Genomic DNA, 24,212 nt, shown 5'->3' with positions numbered 1-24,212 from the left:
TCCCTTGCCAGTGTCAAACTGATTGGGTAGGTGTTTGATTTCAGTGTAGCACCAGTCCCCTCTCTCATGTCTGACTGTGACCATCCCTTCCAAGTCAGAGCCTAATCTAACGGAAGACAGTAAAAGTACACGGGTGTAGAACACTCTCCACTGTCTAGGTCGTTTCCGCACCTCACAGTCTCCAGCACTCATGTGAGTCTCCATTTCTCTGCCTTCCTCCTTCTGTGTTATTTCTCATTTTCTTGAGGGTGGTTTACTCCTCTTGCCTTCCTATGATTCTTATCTGTCTTCTTTCTTGATTAGGACTGAAATGCAGGCTTGATTTGAAAAGCCAGTGATTTGATCTTAAAATATTTCTTCCTCTTCGCCCGTCTCTAAACTTAAAGAAAAATTGCATTTTCGCTTTTAAGCCCTTCAGCAAACATTTTTGAGTACACACTCTGCAGCAGGCACTGTCTTAAATCCTGGAGCTACACCAGGAATGAAGTCTCTGCCCTCAGGAAGCTTACATTTTAGTCGGGGAGAAAGACAAGAAGGATGTCAATGGTGATTATTCTGCAGAGAAAGATTTGTGAGATTTGGTATTTGGGGGAGATCCTTGATTTAAAAAATGCCTTGCCCGTTTATGCACTAGGGGATTACACAAACAATTTTTTTTTTTAATGGGATAACCTCTTTTTAAAAAAAAAAAAAATATATATATATATATATATATATATTTATTTATTTATTTTGGTTGCACTGGGTCTTAGTTGCAGCAGGTGGGCTCCTTAGTTGTGGCATATGGGCTCCTCAGTTGTGGCAGGCGGGCTTCTTGGTTGTGGCATGCAAACTCTTAATTGTGGCATGCACATGGGATCTAGTTCCCTGACCAGGGATCGAACCCCAGCCCCCTGCATTGGGAGCGCAGAGTCTTAATCACTGCACCACCAGGGAAGTCCCTACACAAACAATTTCTGATGTGAGACACCATAAGGTTTTGCTGAGAAAGTGGAAGAATGTTGAAGCAACAAACTAATAAAAGCAGGAAAAGGATAGAGAAAGATGGTGAGCTAATCCCCAAAAGCAAACCTGAGGTTAAACTAACCCAAAGCATGTCATAGGTTAACCCAGGCATCAATTGCCATTTAAATAGAGGGCATCTGGGTTGATTGAAAGTGTTTCTCAGATGTCTGCTAGCTCTGCCATCCCTAGTCCGTGACACGTAACTTGCTTAAACCTTCAGTTAGAAATGAACATGGCACAATGCTTGGGGTTAGGTTACCACTAAGCTCTAAAACAGGCTTTTCGGTAATGTTAGCCACCCCCCAAAAATGGGAAGTTGGTTCATTTCTGGTACCCAAAGTAACAGCAGGTACTGTTATATTGCCTCAGACCTAGTAGAAACAATCAAAACGCATTTTTTGTGTTGACAGTAAATTTTTCACTTAACATCTTACTTCTTGTGTAACCTGGTTTGAACTCTTATCATGCCTGCCACAAAGGTGGTAGGACCCAGTATACATGAGAGGAAAGTTTCTTGTGGTTCTGATACTCATGGTAAGAAATGGCAAAGTCAAAGAGAATGTGAGTGAAAAGAATTCAAGGTAAAGGGGCTTCTTGAGAAGAGCTTTGTCTCTCCTCACATCTAGGTGGCCATAAGTGTGTAGGGGCATGGGAAGAAAGTCCATTGGTTGCCTGCAGTTAGGTGACTAGTAGAAATAGGACCTAAGACATTGCAAATGGTCTGAAAGGTTTTTCCAAGTGATGTCAGTGAAAATGGCAGAGCAAGGACCACTGAGTCTTGATAAGATCATTGACCTTTGTGGTGTTTCAATTTGCTCAAGTTGCATTCCTCATTCCAGCTCTGCAGGAGCCTTAACAACTAAGCCCACATTCTTGGTGCAGACAAGCAGCCACCAAAAGAAGCAAAACAAAAGTAGAGCTCTTTCAAAGCCTCATCCCCAAGAATTGTCATTATTTTGCCTGTCTGATGGTTCCCTGGAAGATCCCACTTACCACACTGTCTGTAGTTGAGCTAACTCAAAGTTGACCCAGTGTGAAAGTTATTCTCCCTGGAGAGGTATTTGTTGAAAACAATTACAGGAAAGAGTTTTGGGGTTTTTTTTTTTAATTGAAATGTAGTTGATTTACAATGTCATGTTAGTTTCAGGTATATGGCAAGGCGATCAGTTATATATATATATATTTCAGATTCTTTTCCCTTATAGGTTATTACAAAATACTGAGTATAGTTCCCTGTGCTATATAGTAGGTCCTCGTTGGTTATCTATTTTATATGTAGTAGTGCGTATATGTTAATCCCAAACTCCTAATTTATCCTTCCCCTCCCCTTTCCCCTTTGGTAACCATAAGTTTGTTTTCTGTGTCTGTGGGTCTATTTCTGTTTTGTAGATAAGTTCATTTGTGTTATATTTTAGATTCCACATATAAGTGATATCATGATATTTGTCTTTCTCTGTCTGGCTTACTTCACTTACTGTGATTATCTCTAGGTCCATCCGTTGCTGCAAATGGCATTATTTCATTCTTTTTTATGGCTGAGTGATATTCCATTGTGTGTGTGTGTGTGTATACACCATATCTTCTTTATTCATTCATCTGTCGACGGACATTTACATTGCTTCCATGTCTTGGCTATTGTGACTAGTGCTGCTATGAACACTGGGGTGCATGTATCTTTTTTCAAATTATGGTTTTCTCCGGATATATGCCCAGGAGTGGGATTGCAGGATCATGTGGTAGCTCTATTTTTAGTTTTTTAAGGAACCTCCATACTGTTCTCCATAGTGGCTGCACCAATTTACATTCCCACCAACACTGCAGGAGGGTTCCTTTTCCTCCACACCCTCTCCAGCATTTATTGTTTGTAGACTTTTAATGATGGCCACTCTAACCGTGTGTGAGTTTTGATTTGCATTTCTCTAATAATTAGTGATGTTGAATATCTTTTCATGTGCCTGTTGGCCATCTGCATGTCTTCTTTAGAGAAATGTCTGTTTAGATCTGTGCATTTTTTGATTGGGTTGTTTGTTTTTTTTGATATTGAGCTATATGAGCTGTTTGTATATTTTGGAGATTAATCCCTTGTTGGTCACATTGTTTGCAAATATTTTCTCCCAGTCCATAGATTGTCTTTTCATTTTGTTTATGGTTTCCTTTGCTGTGCAAAAGTTTTTAAGTTTAATTAGGTCCCATTTGTTTATTTTTGTTTTTATTTCCATTACTCTAGGTGACGGATTGAAAAAGATATTGCTGTGATTTATGTCAAAGAGTGCTCTGCCTATGTTTTCCTCTAGGAGTTTTATAGTATCCAGTCTTACATTTAGGTATTTAATCCATTTTGAGTTTATTTTTGTGTATGCTTTTAGAGAATGTTCTAATTTCATTCTTTTACATGTAGCTCTCCAGTTTTCCCAGCACTAGGCAAGAGTTTTAATGTTGCACTTGCCTTAGGAGGTGGATAAGAGCTGAGGCAAGCAACAGACAACCAAAAAGCTTAAAAGGAAAAGCTAGGGGAATACATATCCATAAGACATGGTTCTAGGAATTCTAGAATGCCACAGATACGTGGAGTTGTGTGCATGCTTGTGGAAGACCCGAGGCTACCCGAAATTCTTGCCTGTGCCTAATTTTGAGGCTCTGCACAAACAGGAAGTGAAAGCCAATTTTCAACTGCCAGGCTGTGTTCTAAAGATGTGCCCTTACGTACACAGCCCCTTGGCAAAGACCAGGGAATTCTTTTGGTCCCAGATGTTTAAGGAAATCTCTGTCCAATCGTTAGCTGACAGCTAAGCTAAATGAGTAGAGACTTCATTGGCCACACATGGCAAAAGATACAGACTTTACAGAACATGTTCAGAAAAGTCACTGAACCACTATAACAAGCAGCAATAACAACAAACCCTGGGGAGGGAGATGAATCTGATTTCCAGAATTGCCATGTTATATTATTTTAAAAGTCCAGTTTTCAACAAAAGATTGAGATATGCAGAGAAACAATGTATGGCCCATACACAGGAAAAACAATCAATAGAAACTATCCTTGAAGAAGCTGAGACATTGGGTTTACTACACAAAGAATGTAAATCATTTATTTTATTTTTTTAAGTTTATTTATTTAATTTATTTTATTTTATTCACTTTATTTTTGGCCGCATTGGGTCTTCGTTGCTGCGTGTGGGCTTTCTCTAGTCGTGGCGAGCAGGGGCTACTCTTCATTGTGGTGCGAGGGCTTTTCATTGCAGTGGCTTCTCTTGTTGCGGAGCATGGGCTCTAGGCGTGCAGGCTTCAGTAGTTGTGGCACACAGGCTCAGTAGTTGTGGCTAACGGGCTCTGGAGCGCAGGCTCAGTAGTTGTGGCACATGGGCTTAGTTGCTCCACAGCATGTGGGATCTTCCTGGACCAAGGATCGAACCCGTGTGCCCTGTATTGGCAGGCGGATTGTTAACCACTGCACCACCAGGGAAACCCATAAATCATTTATTTTTAACATCTTCAAGGGGCTAACAGAAACCATGTCTAAAGAATTAAGAGAAAGTTTTTTTTTAATGCTTCACCAAATAGAGAATATCGATAAATATATAGAGATAATATTTTTAAAAGCAAATGGAAATTCTGAATTTGGAAATTATAGTAACTGGAATAGAGGGCCTCAATGTTAGATTTGAGTAGGCAGAAGAATCAGTGAGATTGAAGATAGGTCAGTTCCTAGTCTTGAGGAACAGGGGGAAAAATGAAAAGTGATCATAGCCTCAGAGACCTGTGAGATCCCAATAAACATAGCAACATACACACAAGGGAAGTCCCAGAAGGAGAAGAGAAAGAAAAGGAGGCAGAAAGAATGTTTGAAGAAATAATGGCTGAAAACTTAAACAATTTCAAAAACGTTAATCTACAAACTCAAAAAGCTCAAAGAACTCCAAGTAGAATATAAACTCAAAGAGATCCAGCCTACACACATTATAATCAAACTATCAGAAGACAAAACAAGACTCTTGAAAGCAGAAAGCATTTATTGGGCTTCACTTTATTGCACTTCACAGATAATGCATTTTTTACAAATTAAAGGTTTGTGGCAACGCTGAACTTTTCCAGCAACGTATGCCCACTTCATATCTGTCACGTTTTGGTAATTGTTGCAATATTTGGAATTTTATTCTTATTATATTTGTTATGGTGATGTGTGATCCGTGATCTGTGATGTTCCTATTGTGATTATTTGGGGGTGTCACGAACCACACCCATATAAGATGGTGAATTTAGTAAATGTGTGTGTTCTGACTGCTCCACCAATCAGCCATTTATTTCCTCATCTCTCTCCCTCTCCTCAGACCTCCCTCTTCCCTGAGACACAACAATACTGAAACTAGGCCTATTAATAACCCTATAATGGCCTCTAAGTCCTTTAAGTGAAGAGTCTCATGTCTCTCACTTTAAATCAAAAGCTAGAAATGGTTAAGCTTAGTGAGGAAAGCATGTCAAAAGCCCAGATAGGCCAACAGCTGGGCCCAGTGCACCAAACAGTTAGCCACATTGTGAATGAATGCAAAGGAAAAGTTCGTGAAGAAAATTGAAAGTGCTACTCCAGGGAACACATGAATGATAAGAAAGCAAAACAGCCTTATTGCTGATATGGAGAAAGTTTTAGTAGTCTGGATAGAAGATCAAACCAGCCACCACATTCCCTTAAACCAAAGCCTAATCCAGAGCAAGACCTTAACTCTCTTCAATTCTGTGAAGGCTGAGAGAGGGGAGGAAACTGCAGAAGAAAAGTGTGAAGCTTAGCAGAGGTTGGTTCATGAGGTTTAAGGCAAGAAGCCATCTCTGTGACATCAGAGTGCAAGGTGAAGCAGTGAGTGCTGACGTAGAAGCTACAGCAAGTTATCCAGAAGATCCAGCTAAGATCATTAATGAAGGTAGCAACACTAAACAACAGATTTTCAATGTACATGGACTGCCTTCTGTGGGAAGAAGATGCCATCTAGGACTTTCATAGCTAGAGAGGAGAAGTCAATGCCTGGCTTCAAAGCTTCAAAGGACAGGCTGACTCTGTTGTTAGGGGCTAACATTGCAGTTAACAATGCAGCTAACATTGAAGCCAATACTCGTATTCTGAAAATCCTGGGACCCTTAAGAATTATGCTCTCTACTCTGCCTGTTCTCCATAACAACAAGGCCTGGATGACAGCACATCTGTTGATAACATGGCTTACTGAATATTTTAAGCCCACTGTTGAGACCTGTTGCTCAGAAAATAAGATTCCTTTCAAGATGACTGCTCATTGAGAATGCACCTGGTCACCCAAGAGCTCTGAGGGAGATGCACAATGGGGTGCATGTTGTTTCCATACTTGCCAACACAACATCCATTCTGCGGTCTATGGATGAAGGAGTAATTTTGACTTTCAAGCCTTATTATTTAAGAAATACATTTCCTAAGGCTATAGCTGCCATAGAGAGTGATCCCTCTGATGGATCTGGGCAAAGTCAACTGAAAACCTTCTGGAAAGGATTCACCATTCTAGATGCCATGACAAACATTCGTGATTCATGGGAGGAGGTCAAAATATCAACATAAACAGGAGTTTGGAAGAAGTTGATTCCAACCGTCACGGATGACTGTGAGGGTAGAGGAAACAACTGTAGATGTGGTGGAAACAGCAAGAGAACTAGAATTAGACGTGGAGCCTGAAGATGTGAATTGCTACAATCTCATGATAAAAGTTTAACAGATGAGGAGTTGCTGCTTATGGATGAACAAAGAAAGTGATTTCTTGAGATGGAATCTACTCCTGGTGAACATGCTGTGAAGACCGTTGAAATGACCGTTGAAACCTATTCAGAGGTTTAGAATATTACGTAAACTTAATTGATAAAGCAGTGGCAGGCTTTGAGAGGATTGACTCCAATTTTGAAAGGTCTTCTGTGGGTAAAATGCTATCAAACAGCACTGCATGCTACAGAGAAATCGTTCATGAATGAAGAGTCAATTGATGGGGCAGACTGCATTGTTGTCTTATTTTAAGAAACTGCCAGTCACCCCGGCCTTCAGCACCACCACCCTGATCAGTCAGCAGCCATCAACACTGAGGCGAGACCCTCCACCAACAAAAAGATTACAACTCACTGAAAGCTCAGATGATGGTTAGCATTTTTCAGCAATAAAGTGTTTTTTAATTAGGGCATGTACAGTTTTTTAGAGATAATGCTATTGCACACCTAGTAGACTACAGTATATTGTAAACATAACTTTTATGTTCACTGGGAAACCAAAAAAATTTTGTGTAACTCACTTTGTGATATTTGCTTTACTGCAGTGGTCTGGAACTGAACCTGCAGTATCTTCAAGCTGTATCTGTATTGAAATTTAGCTTCATTAATATGAACTAAATTGTTATAAGTTAACATGTTAGTTGGAATACCCAGGACAAACACTAAGAAGATAACTATAAATTATAAAAGAAATGAAAAGAGAATTAAAATGGTACACTAGAAAATATCTAACACAAAAGAAGGCAGTGATGGAGGCCTAGTGAAACAAAAAAGAACAGATACAAAACAAATCACAAAATGGCAGGTGTAAAATCTACATTATCGGTAATACATTGAATGTAAATAGATTAAACTCTAATTATAAGGCAGAGAGTAACGGAATGAATACAAAACATCCAATTATATACTATCTATAAAACATGTGCTTTAGCTTCAAAGACACAAATAAGTTGAAAGTCAGAGGATGAAGAGAAATACCATGGCAACAGCATCCAAAAGAGAGCTGTAATGGCTGTACTACTAAATAAATGAGAAACTATCTTGAGATTAATGAAAGCAAAAATATAACATTCCATTTCACTGCAGTGAAAGCAGTGCTTAGAAGGAAATTAAGCTGTAAACACAGTAAAAAGGAAGAAAGGTCTCAAGTCTATAATCTTCCAGTTTAAGAAACTAGACAAAAGAAGTGCAGACTAAAATCCAAAGCAGGCAGAAGAAAACAATAGAAATTAGAGCAGAAATAAATGAAGTAGGGATTCAAAAAAAAAAAAAAAAAAATAGAGAAAAATCAACAAAACAAAGTTCCTTTACAAAAATCAACAAAATTGACAAACTTGTAGCTAGAATGACCAAGAAAAGAAGACGATTGAAAATCAGGAATGAAGAGGGGGGAATTCTACTAACCTCACAGAAATAAAAAATTTATGAGAGTACTATGAATAATTACATACCAACAGATCTGCTAACCCAGATGAAATAAACAAATTCCTAGAAAGATAAACTATCAAAACTGTTTCAAGAAGAAATAGAAAATATGAGTAGGCCTATAACACGTAAAGACATTGAATTTGTAATAAAAAAAAACTCCCCAGAAAGAAAAGCTCAGGACCAGGTGACTTCACTGGTGGATTCTACAAAACATTTGAAGAATTAACACCAGTCTTTCACAAACTCTTAAAAAACTGAAGAGGGGGGAAACACTTCCCAACTCGCTCTGTGAAGTATTAACCTCATACCAAAACCAGACAAAGGCATCTCAAGAAAAGAACACTACAGAGCCAATATCCTTTATGAATGTAGATGCAAAAATTATCAACAAAATAATATTGAACCAAATCTATCACCATCTAGAAAGTCTTATACACCATGAATATCCCTTATGAATACAGATGCAAAAGTCATCAAAAAAATACTATCAACCCAAATCTATCAACGCTTAAAAAGTATTATATACCATGACCAAGTAGGATTTATCCCAGGAATGCAAGATATTTTCAACATATAAAAATAAGTCAATGTAATACACTGTATAATAAAGGGGGTAAACACTTGATTATCACTATTAATGGAGAAAAAGAATTTGAAACCCTTTCATGATAAAAACACTAAACACTAGGAGTAGAAGGAAACTTCTTCATCTATGAAAAGCCCACAGCAAACATCATACTTAATGATGAATGACTGAAAGCTTTTCCCCTAAGATCAGAAATGAGGCAAGGATGTCTAGTCCACCACACTGTAGTAGAGGTTCTAGCCAGAACAATTAGGAAGGGGGGGAAAAAAGGCATTCATATAAAAAGAAGAAGTTAATCTATTTGTAGATGACATGATCTGGTATATAGAAAATCCTAAAAACTCCACCAGTACATTATTAGTGCTGATAAGTTCAGCAAGTTTGCCGGACATAAGATCAATATAAAAAACCAACTCTATTTTTATACACTTGCAATTAACAATCCAAAAATGAAATTAAGAAAACAATTCCATTTATAATAGCATCCAAAAAATACTTGGGAATAAAAATAAAAGGAGTATAAATATTTGTACACTAAAAATGACAAAACTAAATAAATGGGAAGACATCCTGTGTTCATGAACTGGAAGATTCAATATTATTTAAATGGCATTTCCCAAATTAATCTCCAGATTTAATGCAATACCTATCAAAATTCCACTGATTTTTTTTGACAGAAGTTGACCAGGTGACCCTAAAAAGTTCATATGGAACTGCAAAGGACCCAAAATAGCCAAAACAATTTTGATAAAGAACAAAGAGGACTCAACGCTTCCCAATTTAAAAACTTACTACAATGTTACTGTAATAAGGACACGTGTGGTACTTGCTTTAGGACAGACATACAGATCAATGGAATAGAATTGAGTCTAGAAATAAACCTGTATATTTATGGTCAACAGATTTCAATAAGGGCACCAAGACAATACAGTGGGGAAAGAATAATGTCTTTCAACAAATGGCGCTGGGACAGCTAGATGCTCACTTGCAAAAGAATGAATTTGCACCCCTATCTCACAACACATAGAAAAATTAACTTCAGTGGATCGTAGATCTAAGCATAAGAGCTCAAACAATAAAACTCTTAGAGGAAAACATAGCTGTAAGCCTATGACCTTTAATTAGGTATGACACCTAAAGCACAAGCAACCAAAGAAAAAAGATAAATTCGACTTCATCTTAAAATTAAAAATTTCATCACAAAATTAAAAACTTTTGTGTACCAAAAAACAGTATGAAAAAGTGAAAAGACAACCAACAAATGGAGAAAATATTTGCAGATCACTTATTGATAAGGGTCTAATATCCAAAATAGACAAAGAATTCTTACAATTAAATAATAAAAAGACAATCCAATTTTTTAAATGGGCATAAGATTTTAATAATTTCTTCAAAGAAGATATATGGGTGGCCAGTAAGCACTTGGAAAGATGTTCAGCGTTATTAGCAACTAGGGCAATGAAATCACAACCACGATGCGAAACCACAACCACTGAGATGGCTATGATTTTAACAAACAGACAATAACAAGCATTAGCAAGGATGTGGAGAAATTTGAATTCTTATACATTGCTATTAGGGATGAAAAATGATGCAGCCCCTTTGGAAAACAGTCTGTCTGTCTGACAGTTCCTCAGATAATTAAACATTGACTTGTATGACCCAGCAATTACACTCCTAGATATATACCCAAGGAATTGAAAACGTATATTCACATATAAACTTGTACATGAATATTCACGGCAGCATTATTCCTAATAGCCAAAAAGTGGAAACAACGCAATGTCCACTAACTTAATGGATAAACAAATGTGGTATATCTATACAATGAAATACTATTCAACCATAAGAAGGGAGAACTTATACATAATACACAAGGATAAACCTTGAATACATTACACTAAGTGGAAGAAGGCAGGAACGAAAGGCCACATATTGTATGATTCCAATTATATAAAATGTTCAGAATGGGCAAATCCGTAGAGATAGGAAGTGTATTAGTAGTTGCCATGGGATGGGGGGAGGGAGAATGGACATGACTGCTCGTGGGTACAGGGTTTCTTTTGGGGGTGAGGGCACTGAGCCGGCCGCCTGTGGGTCAGCACTGGCCCAGGTGGGTTTCTCTCAGCAGGGCTGTGGGCAGGCCCTCCTCTCGAGAGGCCATGGTGGGCACTGGGGCGGACAGGCTGCCGGCAGGCCGTGGCTTTACCTTCTCTAAGAACAGGACTTTTTAAGCCCATCGTTGTCTCTCACTCCCTCTGCGCAGAAGACCACAGAGAGGCGCAGCTGCACCCCCATGAGAAACCACACGGACAGCCGCTTCCCCCAGGCCTCATTCCACCAGAAATACACTGGGTGTCTGCCCCTGTGTTATGGTCAAGATCGCCATCTGCTTCCTGAGTTTCAGGATCACAGCTGACAGAAGCGTATCACAACCGTGAGTCATACGTGCCTTTTTTTTTTCCTGAAAATGATTTATTTTACTCATTTCCCCCCTGCCCTGTACTTTGTTCTGCCATCTGGCAACTACTTTTTATCATAAAAATCATAATTTCTTGTCCCCCTCATTTCTACTTCATGAGCAGTTAGTTCTAAATTGTCAGTAGATAGTAACTCGGGGAAAGTTCTCAATACTCTGCTCAGAAGAGCAAAATGTGCATCCAGCAGGTGCTTCAAAAATGTTTGCTGGGTGAAGTAGCTCCACCAAGTCTGTATTTAGGCCTGGCCTCTGTCTCTCTCTGGATGATTTGAATCATCTTGGCAGGAAGCAACAATATGCATTTCTGAGATGATTTCTGTTTCCCTGGAGCAGGGGCGGCCACATCCGGAGCCGTGTGCCCCCTCCAGCTCACCCCTCCCGGGTCTGCGCCAGCATCTGGTGGGAGAGGCCCCTGTCCCGTTCCGGGGGGACCTCCTGGGTTTCCTCAGAAATCCTGAGCTGTTCCTGCAAATTCCCTGAAGGCCGGCTTGACTCATTCTAGGCCTTTGCAAGCGGGCAGTGAGTCAGCGGGTCTTTGCTTCTTTCCCACATGGATGATTCAATACACATCCCACAAATGAGAAAACTGGGGCACAGCAAGGTTCAAATAAATAGTCGAGGTCTACGTAGTGAAGAGTAAACAGGGAGGCCAAGAAAGTAAAGCTGGTCAGTCTGACCCTAGGATCTATGCTTTTTATTTTTCTGCCTAAAAGCCAGGAAAGGGTCTGGAAAGCCACACTGTGGGGGGAATGGGGAAAGAATTTCATTTTTTACTTCATGTAATTATGTGTAGATATATGCACATACTGTTTTTAAAAACCTAATTTATAAAGGAGATGAAACTAAATAGCCACACATTGAAGAGGCAAATCACAGAAAGCTAACTATCCATTTTCTTTAAAAGCTACCGATTTTCCACCTTAAAAATGATCTGAAACAGTTACTAGGCATAGAGTCAAAGTGACTTTGAAATGTTGGATACAAATAATACAGACCAGTGGCCTAAAGAATGTCTTCACACACTGATATGATTTTGCACGTGCAGTTCATATTTTGGGAGGTCCTCGCTCTGTCCCTGGTGGGCTTTCCAAAGACACCTGTTGAGTGACTGAATAAAGACTAAGCGGGCCAAACCCCACACCGTTCCTGCAACCCGTCTGCAAAGAGAAGGCCCTGCCAGCGGACTGGGAATGAATTCCCAGCATCGTTCCACCCCGCACAGTTGGGCAGCCGGAAGGCTCTTGCCCAGAGCTAGCGTGATTTATTAAGGTGTCTGGAATCCCTGGATGAGACACGCTGTGCACAAGAAACCTATGACTCATCTGTTCCCATCGCTGCCCTCTCCTCAGCACTTTTTTCCAGCCTCTCTCTCCGGGGCACTGCACTCTTTCTTTCCAGTTATTCTGAGTCCTGCCTGACACATTCCGATCACTGACAGAAAGGCAGATGTGAGAAAAGCTTCCCTTCTATTTTTAAAAGCTGCCTCAGGATCCACATTGCTGATGCTGCTGGCGGCTCTGGCACGATCAGTGCGGGGGGATGAGTTCTGGCCGACCAGAATGGAAAAGTCCCCATGGCAGCCATTTCTAACACGGCTTTTGCTCTGAGAGTTTGTTTCTTACCCTAGACAGACAATGTTTGAGGCTTCTGAAATACCTGTATATCCTGGGTGTCACTTGATCAACAGCAAGAACACACACGAAACCTGCTGTTTTGTGGACATGTAAAATATAAACTGACATTTATTTTTGTTTGCGCTCTTAAAACAATTGTGTAATGGAAGATCTGCTGGAGGAAGACGTGGCTTGAAAAATAGAAATGTGAGTAGAAAATACCAGAAAATGTCTCACAAATTTGCGCTTAAGAGGAAAAGACACTGGTGAAATCTGTCTCCCTACCTCTTCCCGTGGCTCCCAGGATGGGCTCTGGGGCGAAGAAGTGGTCCCGGTGCTGTGAGCTTTGGCCTGTGCCAGTGCAGGGGGAGCCCACCCCACACCCCCTAGTCCTTCTCATACAACCGCCCGTAGAGAGCTGCCGTCACCAGGCCGGAGGACAGTCCGCTCTTCCTCAGAAAATAATGATCATTCTCCCAGCCCAGCTGGTCAGGGGTTTCCAGGGTCATCCCTGAGGTCAGAAGCATTGGAAAGATATAGGAGGTACTGAAGTTCCCCCACAAGTGAAACTCAAATATCCCCGCAGCCTCTGTGACCTCCTGCCCACAGGTTTCAAAGCCAAGACCGCCACACTTGACCAGGGCACAGACTTGAACGTAGTAAGTGCCGTGCACAGTGTGAAGGCCGTCAAAGACCCCCAGGGCATACAGCTCCTTGGACAGAGTGGGCCTCTGGTAAAGCAAATGACAGCAAAGGCCATTTGCACAGACTCGGAGGTAGCCTTCCTCGCCCCACACGGGAACCAGGGTGAAATTGTCATACATCATCTCAGAGTTAAACGTGGGAGAGGCATTCGTGTTCCATTTGGGGGCTCCATCACAGTGGACGTCCTGAGCATCCTTCTCAGAGTATGGATCCCCTGCCAAGATTTTTAAAAACTTACTATGGGATGGGTCCATTTTCCCTGTGGCATTCCCTGTACCAATGAGACCCTGTGGATTTTTGGCTACCTGGGCAATTATAAGGTGACCTTCGGGGCTTTCCATGTCATGGTGCCAAAAGGACTTCAGAGGGGCGTGTATGCCACTTCCTGTCATCCCCAGAGATGGATGGTGGATGTTCGCAGCCAGAAAGTTGACGCCAAAGGTGATGGCGAAACCCCTCTGAATCTGAATGGCTGCCAAGAGTGGGAGCTGGTTCATCCAGGCGGTCGGATACACGACATGCTTCACCTCTGAGTCTATGAGGAGCCTGACAGCAGGGTCGAAGAACAATATGTCAAAGCAAGTGAAGATGCCAAACTTGCCAGCAAAGGGGGTATCAAAGGTGATGCGATCCACTTCCAGGGGGGTATTGAACGCTGCTTCAAAGTAGAGGTTTTGTTTGCGGTAGCTGTCAACCAGGGTTCCATTACTGCTGAACACCACGTTCGTGTTATACTGGTATCTGCCATCATTTGGGCACCCTGGGTCACTGCTATGACAAGGCTGCTTTGTCCCAAGATTGGCCACCAGGAACATCTCTCCCTTGACAGCCATACAACTCAGGCGCTGGAGGACCTAGAGGGAAAACAAAAAGTGTAAATAAAGGAAATTTTTAAACCCTGCCTTTTTCTTACAATTTTAAAATAGTACCTGTATTGTATTGATAATATATACATGGCTATCATAAATCAGTAAGAAAAAAGTAACCACTACTGAAAGCGTGCAAAGGATATTAACAGATGGTTCATAGATGAACAAATACAAATGGCCAACAAACATTGACAAGATGCTCAGTCTCAGTAGTAGTAAGGAGGTAAAAATTAAAATGATAATGAGGTATCATTTTTCACCTCTATAAGATTGGCAAAAATTAAAAAGACTATTCTATCTTGCATTGACCAAAGGATGGGCAAACAGGCACTCATGCACTATTACTGGGGATGCAAAGTGCAATCAAAATCTTTTAAAGGGAAAACTTGGTGCTCTTTAAAAAGTAATTTTAAAAGTGCTTATCTTGGGGGGCTCCAATCAATATGGCGGAGTAGAAGGGCATGGAGCTTACCTCCTCCCACAAATACAACAAAAATACATCTACATCTGGAACAATTCTCACAAAATACCTACTGAACGCTGGCAGAATATCTCCAACACCCAAAATCGCAAGAAGTATCTCCACATAACTGGGTAGGGCGAAAGAAGAAAAAGGAATTGGGACAGGACTTGTGCCCCTGGGAGGTAGTTGTGAAAGAGAAAAGGTTCCTACACTCTGGGAAGCCCCTTCACTGGAGAGGAGGATCAGCCAGGCCACTGCCCTGCGCTCCTCAGCCTGAGACGCACATCCACTGGTACGTGCTGGGGCTGGGTGCTGGAACTCGGGCTTCAGAGGACAGACCTGGGGAGAGCACTGCGGTTGGCTGCAGAGACAGCCTGAAGGGGCTGGAGTGTGGTACGGGCTGCAACCAGCGGTATACATGGAGAAAGCCCGGGCCCTCCATAGAAGCGAAGAGCCTTTGTCAAGGAGCGCGGAATGGAGGGGCGAGCCTGCCATAGTAGCCTCACTTTTGGCATGCTCATGGCAGGTGTGTGCCACCATTGAAACCCCATTGTCAACACACATGTCAGCAAAGTGAGGGGTGGGGCCCACCACAGCAGCCTCTTTCTCCATGTGCTCCTCTACGAGCTCTGGGAGTGCGCTAGTGGGTTGCCCACATGCAGAGGCGGGGCTGAAATCTGAGCCCTCTCCCTGCGGCTGTGCAGATTTACCCTACTGGCACCTGCTTTGTAAACTCAGTGCCTGAGGGACACCCAAGTGGACAATGTACTCCCGTGGCTGGGACAGGACTGGCCTTAGCATCTGTGGGCTTTGTGGGTGCATGTACATAGAGGCTGGGCCAGGGTCTGGGCTGCTTCCATAGCTCCCACAGCAGGTCCAGGTGTGTGACTACTGCAGTCTTGGTACCTGACTTCAATGGATTTGCACTGGTAGCCTTGTGAAAACAATGCCTGAGGGACATCAGGGCTGACTGACAGCATTCCCAAGGTTGAGATGGGGCTGAAGGCAGTGCCAACAACAGTGTACTTTGTAAGCATACAACAGGTGACACCACAGAGCACCCTCACTGGTGAACAGCTCTGGCAGAGGAATATTCAGTGGGTCCTCTCCCAGTGGGAGTGCTCCAATCCTGCCTACTTCGTACCCCAGCTCAGAAATGGATCCTAGGGGCTTCTACTCCAACAACTAGGGAGCAGACCCTGCTCAATACCCAGTGCAGGCTCTGGTCACCACAACACCACCACACCTCCTATCAAGGGCATAACGGCCAGCACACACTGAGGAAAGAGATCGCAGTCACTCATAGTGAAAACAGCCCTCATACCAAAAAATATTAAACCCACACAGGCTACACAGGGACACTCCCACATAAAAATAGCCTTCCAGGACCACAGTAGATAATTGTTTCTCCCAAACTCACAGAGTAAGAGAAACATAAGTAAAATAAAGAAGCAGAGGAGCCATTCCCAATTAAAAGATGAAGAGAATTCCCCTGAAAGAACAAACAATGAAACAGATCTCTTTAACAGACACCAAGTTCAAAAAGGAGATAATGAAAATACTAAAGGAATTAAGAAGGACTATTGATAGAAATGCAGATTACTGTAAAAAGGAACTAGAAACTATAAAGAGGAGCTAAGAAAAATTAGAAAGCTCATTTGCCCAGACAAAAGCTGAGCTAAAGGCAATGAACAGCAGATTGAATAATGCAGAAGAACAAATAAATGATCCAGAAGATAGAATAAAGGAAATCACTCAATCAGAACAGTAGACAGAAAGCCAGATAAAAAAAGATGAAAGCAATATAAAAGACCTATGGGATAATATAAAACATGCCAATCTACACATAATAGGGATTCCAGAGGAAAAGAAAGAGAAAAGGGGATCGAAAATGTATTTGAAGAAATTACAGCTGAAAACCTCCCAAACCTAAAGAAAGAAACAGATATCCAGGTACAGGAAGCACAGAGGGTCCCAAACAAGGTGAACCAAAACAGACCTACAGCAAGACATACTATAATTAAAATGGCAAAAGTTGAAGATAGAGGATTCTAAAGGCAGCAAGAGAAAAACAGAGTTAATTACAAGGGAACCCCCATAAGGCTACCAGCTGATTTCTCTACAGAAAAGCTGCAGGCCAGAAGGGAGTGGCAAACTGCAACCTAGGATACTCTATCCTAAGCTGCAACCTAGGATACTCTATCCTAAGCTGCAACCTAGGATACTCTACCTAGCAAGATTATCATTTAGAATAGAAGGAGAGAGAAAGACTTTCCCAGACAAGCAAAAGCTAAAAGAATACAGCAGTAGTAAACCTATCCTAAGGGAAATATTGAAAGGTCTTCTCTAAATAGAAAAGAAGAAGGAATCTATAGGAAAGAGGAAAATCACAATTGGAAAATAAATCACTTAAATAAGCCAGTACACAGATTAAAAAAAAAAAAATTCTGTGAAAGCAATGATAACCACAATGAACAGCAAACAGATGAATATGAAGGTGTAAAATCATAAAATAATTAAAATCATAAAATGTGAAAGAGGAGAGTATGAAAATGTAGATTATTTTTCTAGAACGTGTTTCAGTCTATATGACTACCAGTCTAAAGCAATTAGATATAGGAAGGGGTTAACATACTTGAAATACAGGGTAACCACAAATCAAAAACATACAATATATTCACAAAAACCAAAAAGAAGAGAACATAAGCATAATACAAAAGAAAATCATCAAACCGCAAAAGGAAAAAGAAAAAGGAACAAAGCAGAAATTTAAAAATCAAGGAGAAAACAAGTTCTAAAGTGGTAATAAATACATATCTATCAATAATTACCTTAAATGTCAGTGGACTAAATGCTCCAATCAAAAGACACAGAGTGGAAGATTGGGTTAAAAAACAAGAGCCTACAATATACTGCTTACAAGAGACTCACTTTAGGGCAAAGGACACACATAGATTGAAAGTGAGGGGGTGGAAAAATATTTCATGCAGACAGAAATGACAGGAAAACAAGGGTCACAATACTCATATCAGACAAAACAGATTTTAAAACAAAGGCCATAAAGAAAGATAAAGAAGGACTCTATATAATGACAAAAGGATCAATACAAGAAGAAGATATTACACTCATCAACATATATGCACCCAATACAGGAGCAGCCAAATACATAAAACAAATACAGACATAAAGGGAGAAACTGACAGGAGCACAATAATAGGAGACTTTAACACCCCACTCACATCAATGGACAGATCTTCTAGACAGAAAATCAATATGGCAACAGAGATCCTAAATGATACAATTGAACAGTTGGACTTAATTGATATTTTCAGGACATTAAATCAAAAAAAATGCATTCTTTTCAAGTGCACATGGAACACTCTCTAGGATTGACCACATACTAGGGCACAAAATAAGCCTCAACTAATTTAAGAGGATAGAAATTATTTCAAGCATCTTTTCTGACCACAATGGCATGAAACTAGAAATCAACCACAGAAAAAGAAATGAGAAAAAAACAATTACATGGAGACTAAACAACATGCTGCTAAAAAACCAATGGGTCAACAATGAAATCGAAGAAGAAATTTAAAAATATCTTGAGGCAAATGACAATGAAAACACAACCATACAAAATCTATGGGATGCAGCAAAAGCAGTTCTTAGAGGGAAGTTCATAGTGATACAGGCCTTCCTCAAAAAACAAGAATCTCAAACAAACAACCTAACCTACCACCTAAAAGAATTAGAAAAAGAAGGGCAAACAAAACCTAAAGTCAGCAGAAGGAAGGAAATAATAAAGATCAGAGAGGAAATGAATAAAATGGAGATTAAAAAACAATAGAAAAAATCAATAAAACCAAGAGCTGGTTCTTTGAAAGGGTAAACAAAATCAACAAACCTCTGCTCAGGCTCACCAAGAAGAAAAGAGAGGGGACCCAAATAAACAGAATACGAAATGAAAAAGGAGAAATAACAACCAATACTGCTGAAATACAGAAAACCGTAAGAGAATACTATGAACAATTATACACCAACAAATTAGACAACTTAGAAGAAATGGACAAGTTTCTAGAATCATACAGCACACCAAAACTGAATCAAGAAGAAATAGATAATTTGAACAGACTGATCACTACAAGTGAAATAGAATCTATAATAAAAAAAAAAGAAAAGAAAACTTCCTACAAACAAAAGTCCAGGACCAGATGGCTTCACTGGGGAATTCCGCCAAACATACAAAGAATAACTTATACTGATCCTTCTCAAACTCTTCCAAAAGACTGAAGAGGAGGGGCCACTCACAAAGACATTCTATGAAGCCACCATCATCCTGATACCAAAACCAGATGAAGCCACTACCAAGTAAGAAAATTACAGGCCATTATCTTTGAGGAATATAGATGCAAAAATTCTCAACAAAATATTAGCAAACTGAATCCAACAACACATAAAAAAAGATCATGCTCCACAACCAAGTTGGCTTCATCCCAGGGTCACAAGGATGGTTCAATATACGCAAATCAATGTGATACATCACATCAACAAAAGACAAAAAACACATGATCATCTCAATAGATGCAGAAAAAGCATTTGATAAAATTCAACATCCATTCATGGAAAAAACTCTCACCAAAGTGGGTACAGAGGGAACATATCTCAACATAATAAAAGCTTTTTATGACAAACCCACAGCCAATATAATACTCAAAGGTGAAAAGCTGAAAGCCTTCCCGCTAAAATCTGGAACAAGACAAGGATGCCCACTCTCACCACCTGTATTCAACATAGTATTGGAAGTCCTAGCCACAGCAATCAGACAGGAAAAAGAAATAAAACATATCTGAATTGGAAGGTAAGAGGTAAAACTGTCATTATGTGCAGATGACATGATACTATATATATATAGTCTATAGTAACACTAAAGACTCCACACAAAAACTACTAGAACTGATAAATGAATTCAGCCAGGTAGCAGCATACAAGATTAACATACAGAAATCAGTTGCATTTCTGTACACTAAAAATAAATGATCAGAAAAGGAATGTAAAAAAAAAATCCCTTTTAAAAGCGCATCAAAAAAAAAAAAAAACTTAGGAATAAACCTGACCAAGGAGGTGAAAGACTTATATGCTGAGAACTATAAAACATTAATAAAGGAAACTGAAGATGATTTAAAGAAATGGAGGGACTTCCCAGGTGGCACAGTGGTTATGAATCAGCCTGCCAATGCAGGGGACACGGGTTCGAGCCCTGGTCCGGGAAGATCCCACACGCTGCGGAGCAACTAAGCCCGTGTGCCACAACTACTGAGCCTGCGCTCTAGAGCCTGCAAGCCACAACTAATGAGCCCGCAAGCTGCAACTACTGAAGCCTGCGTGCCTAGAGCCCTTGCTCTGCAACAAGAGAAGCCACTGCAATGAGAAGCCCATGCACCGCAACAAAGAGTAGCCCCCGCTCGCCACAACTAGAGAAAGCCCATGTGCGACAATGAAGACCAAACACAGCCAAAAATAAATAAATTAATTTTTAAAAAATAATTTTAAAAAATAAAGAAATGGAAAGATATCCCATGCTCTTGGATTGGAAGAACTAATATTGTTAAAATGGCCATACCACCCAAAGCAATCTACAGATTTAATGCAATCTCTATCAAATTACCCATGACATTTTTTCACAGAACTAGAACAAATAATCCTAAAATTTATATAGAACCATAAAAGACCCAGAATTGCTAAAGCAATCCTGAGGAAAAAGAACAAAGCTGGAGGCATAACCCTCCCAGACTTCAGACAATACTACAAAGCCACAGTAATCAAAACAGTGTGGTCTTGGCACAGAAACAAACATATGGATCAATGGGACAGAACAGAGAGCCCAGCAATAAACCCACACATCTACAGTGAGTTAATCTTCAACAAAGGAGGCAAGAATATACAATGGAGAAAAGACAGTCTCTTCAGCAAGTGGTGTTAGGAAAGCTGGACAGCCACAGGTAAATCAATGAAGTTAGAACACATCCTCACACCATACACAAAAATAAACTCAAAATGGCTTAAAGACTTAAATATAAGACATGACACCATAAAACTCCTAGAAGAGAACATAGGCAAAACATTCTCTGATAGAAATTGTACCACTGTTTTCTTAGGTCAATCTCCCAAGGCAACAGAAATAAAAGCAAAAATAAACAAATGGGACCCATTCAAACTTTATAAGCTTTTCTACAGCAAAGGAAACCCTAAACAAAACGAGAAGACAACCTACAGACTAGGATAAAATATTTGCAAATGATGTGACTGACAAGGGCTCAATTTCCAACATATACAAACAGCTCACACAACAACAAAAAAACAACCCAATCGAAAAATGGGCAGAAGACCTAAACAGACATTTCTCCAAAGAAGACATACAGATGGCCAACAGGCACATCAAAAGATGCTCAACATTGCTAGTTATTAGAGAAATGCAAATCAAGACTACAATGAGGTAGCACCTCACACCGGTCAGAATGGCCATCATTAAAAAGTCTACAAATAACAAATGCTGGAGAGGGTGTGGAGAAAAGAGAACCCTCCTGCAGTGTTGGTGGGAATGTAAATTGGTGCAGCCACTGTGGAAAACAGTGTGGAGGTTCCTCAAAAAGCTAAAAACAGAACTACCACATGATCTAGCAACCCCATTCCTGGGAATATACCCAGACAAAACTATAATTCAAAAAGAAACATGCATCCCTGTGTTCACAGCAGACTACTCACAGCAGCCAAGACATGGAAACAATCTAAATGTCCATCGACAGATGAATGGATAAAGAAAATGTGGTATATGTGTATAGATATATACACATATACATATATACATACACACAATGGAATACTACTCAACCATAAAAAGAATGAAATAATGCCATTTGCAGCAACATGGATGGACTTAGAGATTATCATACTAAGTGACATAAGTCAGAAAGAGAAAGACAAATACGTTTGATATCATTTATATGTGGAATCTAAAATATACACAAATGAACCTATCTATGAAACAGAAAGAGACTCACAGATATAAAGAACAGACTTCTGGTTGCCAAGGGGGGCTGGGGAGGGATGAATTGGGAGTTTGGGATTAGCAGATGCCAACTACTATATATAAAATAGATAAACAAGGTCCTACTGTATAGCACAGGGAACCATATTCAATATCCTGTGATAAACCATAATGGAAAAGAATATAAAAAATAGTGAATATATGTAAGTATAACTGAATCACTTTGCTGTACAGCAGAAATTAACACAACATTGTAAATCAACTGTACTTCAGTAAAAATAATAAAATTAAAAAATAAAGATGTCAGTATCTATGAGATGCATAGAAAAGAATATAGGTGGATGCACTGATGGCAGTTTGTCTAGAAAGGGAGGTGGATGAGGGATAGGGTGTGGTGAAGGTGGGCTTTCATTTTTTTAACTTTGATTTGTTGTAGAAGCATATATTCATGCATTTCTTGTGTGATTAACAAATAGAACGATCCACAGATGAGTAAATGCCTCATAATAGCAGACATTCTTTAAGTGAATGACTGTGGCACATGGAGCTCGGGTTTGGTTCTCAGGCCCCTAAGGGCTCCTGTCAGTCTTATTCAACATGTCCTGGCTCTTGGCCCCTGGCTTGGTTCATCTCCGTGAGCCTCCCACCTCCTGAGGAGGAAGGCCGGTCCCCTTACATACTTCCGTGTCATTGAATCGGTGGGGCTCCAGGCATGGGTTCCACCTGACCAAGTGGGGAGAAGGCATGAAGTCCAAAAACGGGTAAATGGATGTTCTTGTAAAGTTGAATCCATGGATGCCATCTTCTGGAAACACTATAATCTGTACACCCTGCAAGTCAAAACATCAGAGAATAGTCCGTTAACAGATAACGGGAAGCACCCCTTCATTCCTCTGACCTCTGTCCTGCAGCTGCTCTGAACCAGGAACCACAGAGGTCCAGACATGGTAGCTGGGCTCGGCAGGGATCTGAGCCTTGGGGGAGCCGTCTCACTTGGCTTAACTCTGAGGGAAGAAAGACAAAGTCTTCTAGGGACCAGCACCGTACCGAGGGCTGGTCAGGGAAGAAGGTTACAAGTGAGTCTGGCTGAAGGGAGCAGGAGTTTGGAGGGGTTTGGGGTTGGTGGTGGTGCCATGGGAGATGGAGCGGTGACTGTAACAGGCCTGAGTATCAGGCTCAGCAGATGTGCTACCGCTAGTCCGGTGGGTGGTTTTCAACCTTCATTGGGCTTCTAAATCAGACAGGGGACTTCTGAAAACACAATCTTTGTTTAGCGGTGATGCTTGGGCCCATCCCTAAAAAGTCTGCTTCAACCAACTGTGGGTGGGGTCCCGGCAACAGGTCCCCACGTGATTCTAACGGGCCCCAGTGGGCTGGTGGGTGAAAGTCAAGTGCATTGACTTCAGCATAGGAACCAGGACTTGCTCTAACTTGCCTTTCTCCCACTGGGAGTTAGGAGACTCCCGTCAGAGCCCTGACCGCCCTACAGGCCTTCTCCCACAGCTGGAGACACTGGGGGCCCTTGCCTGTGACAGCCCGAGGCTCCCTGTGACAGTGGCAGCAACCTGAGGAAACCCAAACAAACAGGGCAGCCCTCAGCTCCCAGCGCCAGGGCCCCTTCGGCTGCCGCTCTCCACTTGCTCGGCTGAAAATGTTAAGCCTGGGGCAGCATCACCCCACAGTGAAAGGTGGAGGAGGATGGCAGAGCAAGCACGAATAATCTAAAATAACAGGCAATTTGAGTCACTATTTCTGGAATGCACTGCAAACTCCTTATAATTTTTTTGCTGGTTATAAAAAAATTTTCAAAAGTTTAAGTGTAGAAAATTTGGAAAAGACAACATAAAGGAAGAATTCATAATCCTATATCATGAAGATACTTATTGTTAACATCTTGCCTATTTTCATTTTTTCCCCCTCTCTGTATAGGTGTGTGCGTATATAATTGAGACAATAATAAACAAACGGTTTTCCATCTTGACTCTCTCACTACAGAGCATCAAGACTACAAAGATACCTTCAGAAACATCACTTGTATTATATGCTGGATTATATTTAAGAGGACACCACAGTTTATCCTCTGTTATTGGGCATTTGAATTGTTCCCAACATTTTGTAATAAAAAAACTGTGTTGACCATCTGCGTACACGGTGCTCAAAACACTTCCTGAATGAGCATTGTACACAAATCTTTGATTGGAACTCTGATTATTTCTTTAGAATAAAGCCTTATAAGTGAAAATACTGAGTCAA

The 24,212-nt window shown here is 40.7% G+C and overlaps 1 protein-coding gene and 1 long non-coding RNA gene across 5 annotated transcripts in view; one reads left to right on the top strand and one right to left on the bottom strand.

The window, feature by feature from the left end:
• The first annotated feature begins 111 nt into the window (after positions 1-111).
• LOC132364591 (uncharacterized) lies at positions 112-24,201 on the top strand. 2 transcript variants are annotated; one of them, XR_009502845.1, is made up of 3 exons: positions 112-192; positions 11,055-11,225; positions 23,889-24,201. It is a non-coding gene; the product is annotated as an uncharacterized LOC132364591 (long non-coding RNA). The 2 variants fall into 2 exon arrangements; XR_009502844.1 differs by lacking the exon at positions 112-192 and adding an exon at positions 3,237-3,329.
• BTD (biotinidase) overlaps positions 10,145-24,212 on the bottom strand; it is a 120,026-nt gene continuing 105,958 nt past the window's right edge. For all 3 annotated transcript variants that reach the window (XM_059920379.1, XM_059920377.1, XM_059920378.1), the window contains exons 3-4: positions 22,640-22,789; positions 10,145-14,439 (exon numbers count right to left, since the gene is read on the bottom strand). In XM_059920379.1, coding sequence (XP_059776362.1) covers positions 13,267-14,439; positions 22,640-22,789 — 1,323 coding nt within the window. In that variant the 3' untranslated portion in view covers positions 10,145-13,266. The remainder of the gene's footprint in view (positions 14,440-22,639; positions 22,790-24,212) is intronic.

This window comes from Balaenoptera ricei, chromosome 4, assembly GCF_028023285.1.
Source record: "Balaenoptera ricei isolate mBalRic1 chromosome 4, mBalRic1.hap2, whole genome shotgun sequence".
NCBI classification, from domain to species: domain Eukaryota; kingdom Metazoa; phylum Chordata; class Mammalia; order Artiodactyla; family Balaenopteridae; genus Balaenoptera; species Balaenoptera ricei.
Note: the sequence above shows the minus strand (reverse complement) of the source record. Positions and strands in the feature narration are given on the sequence as shown.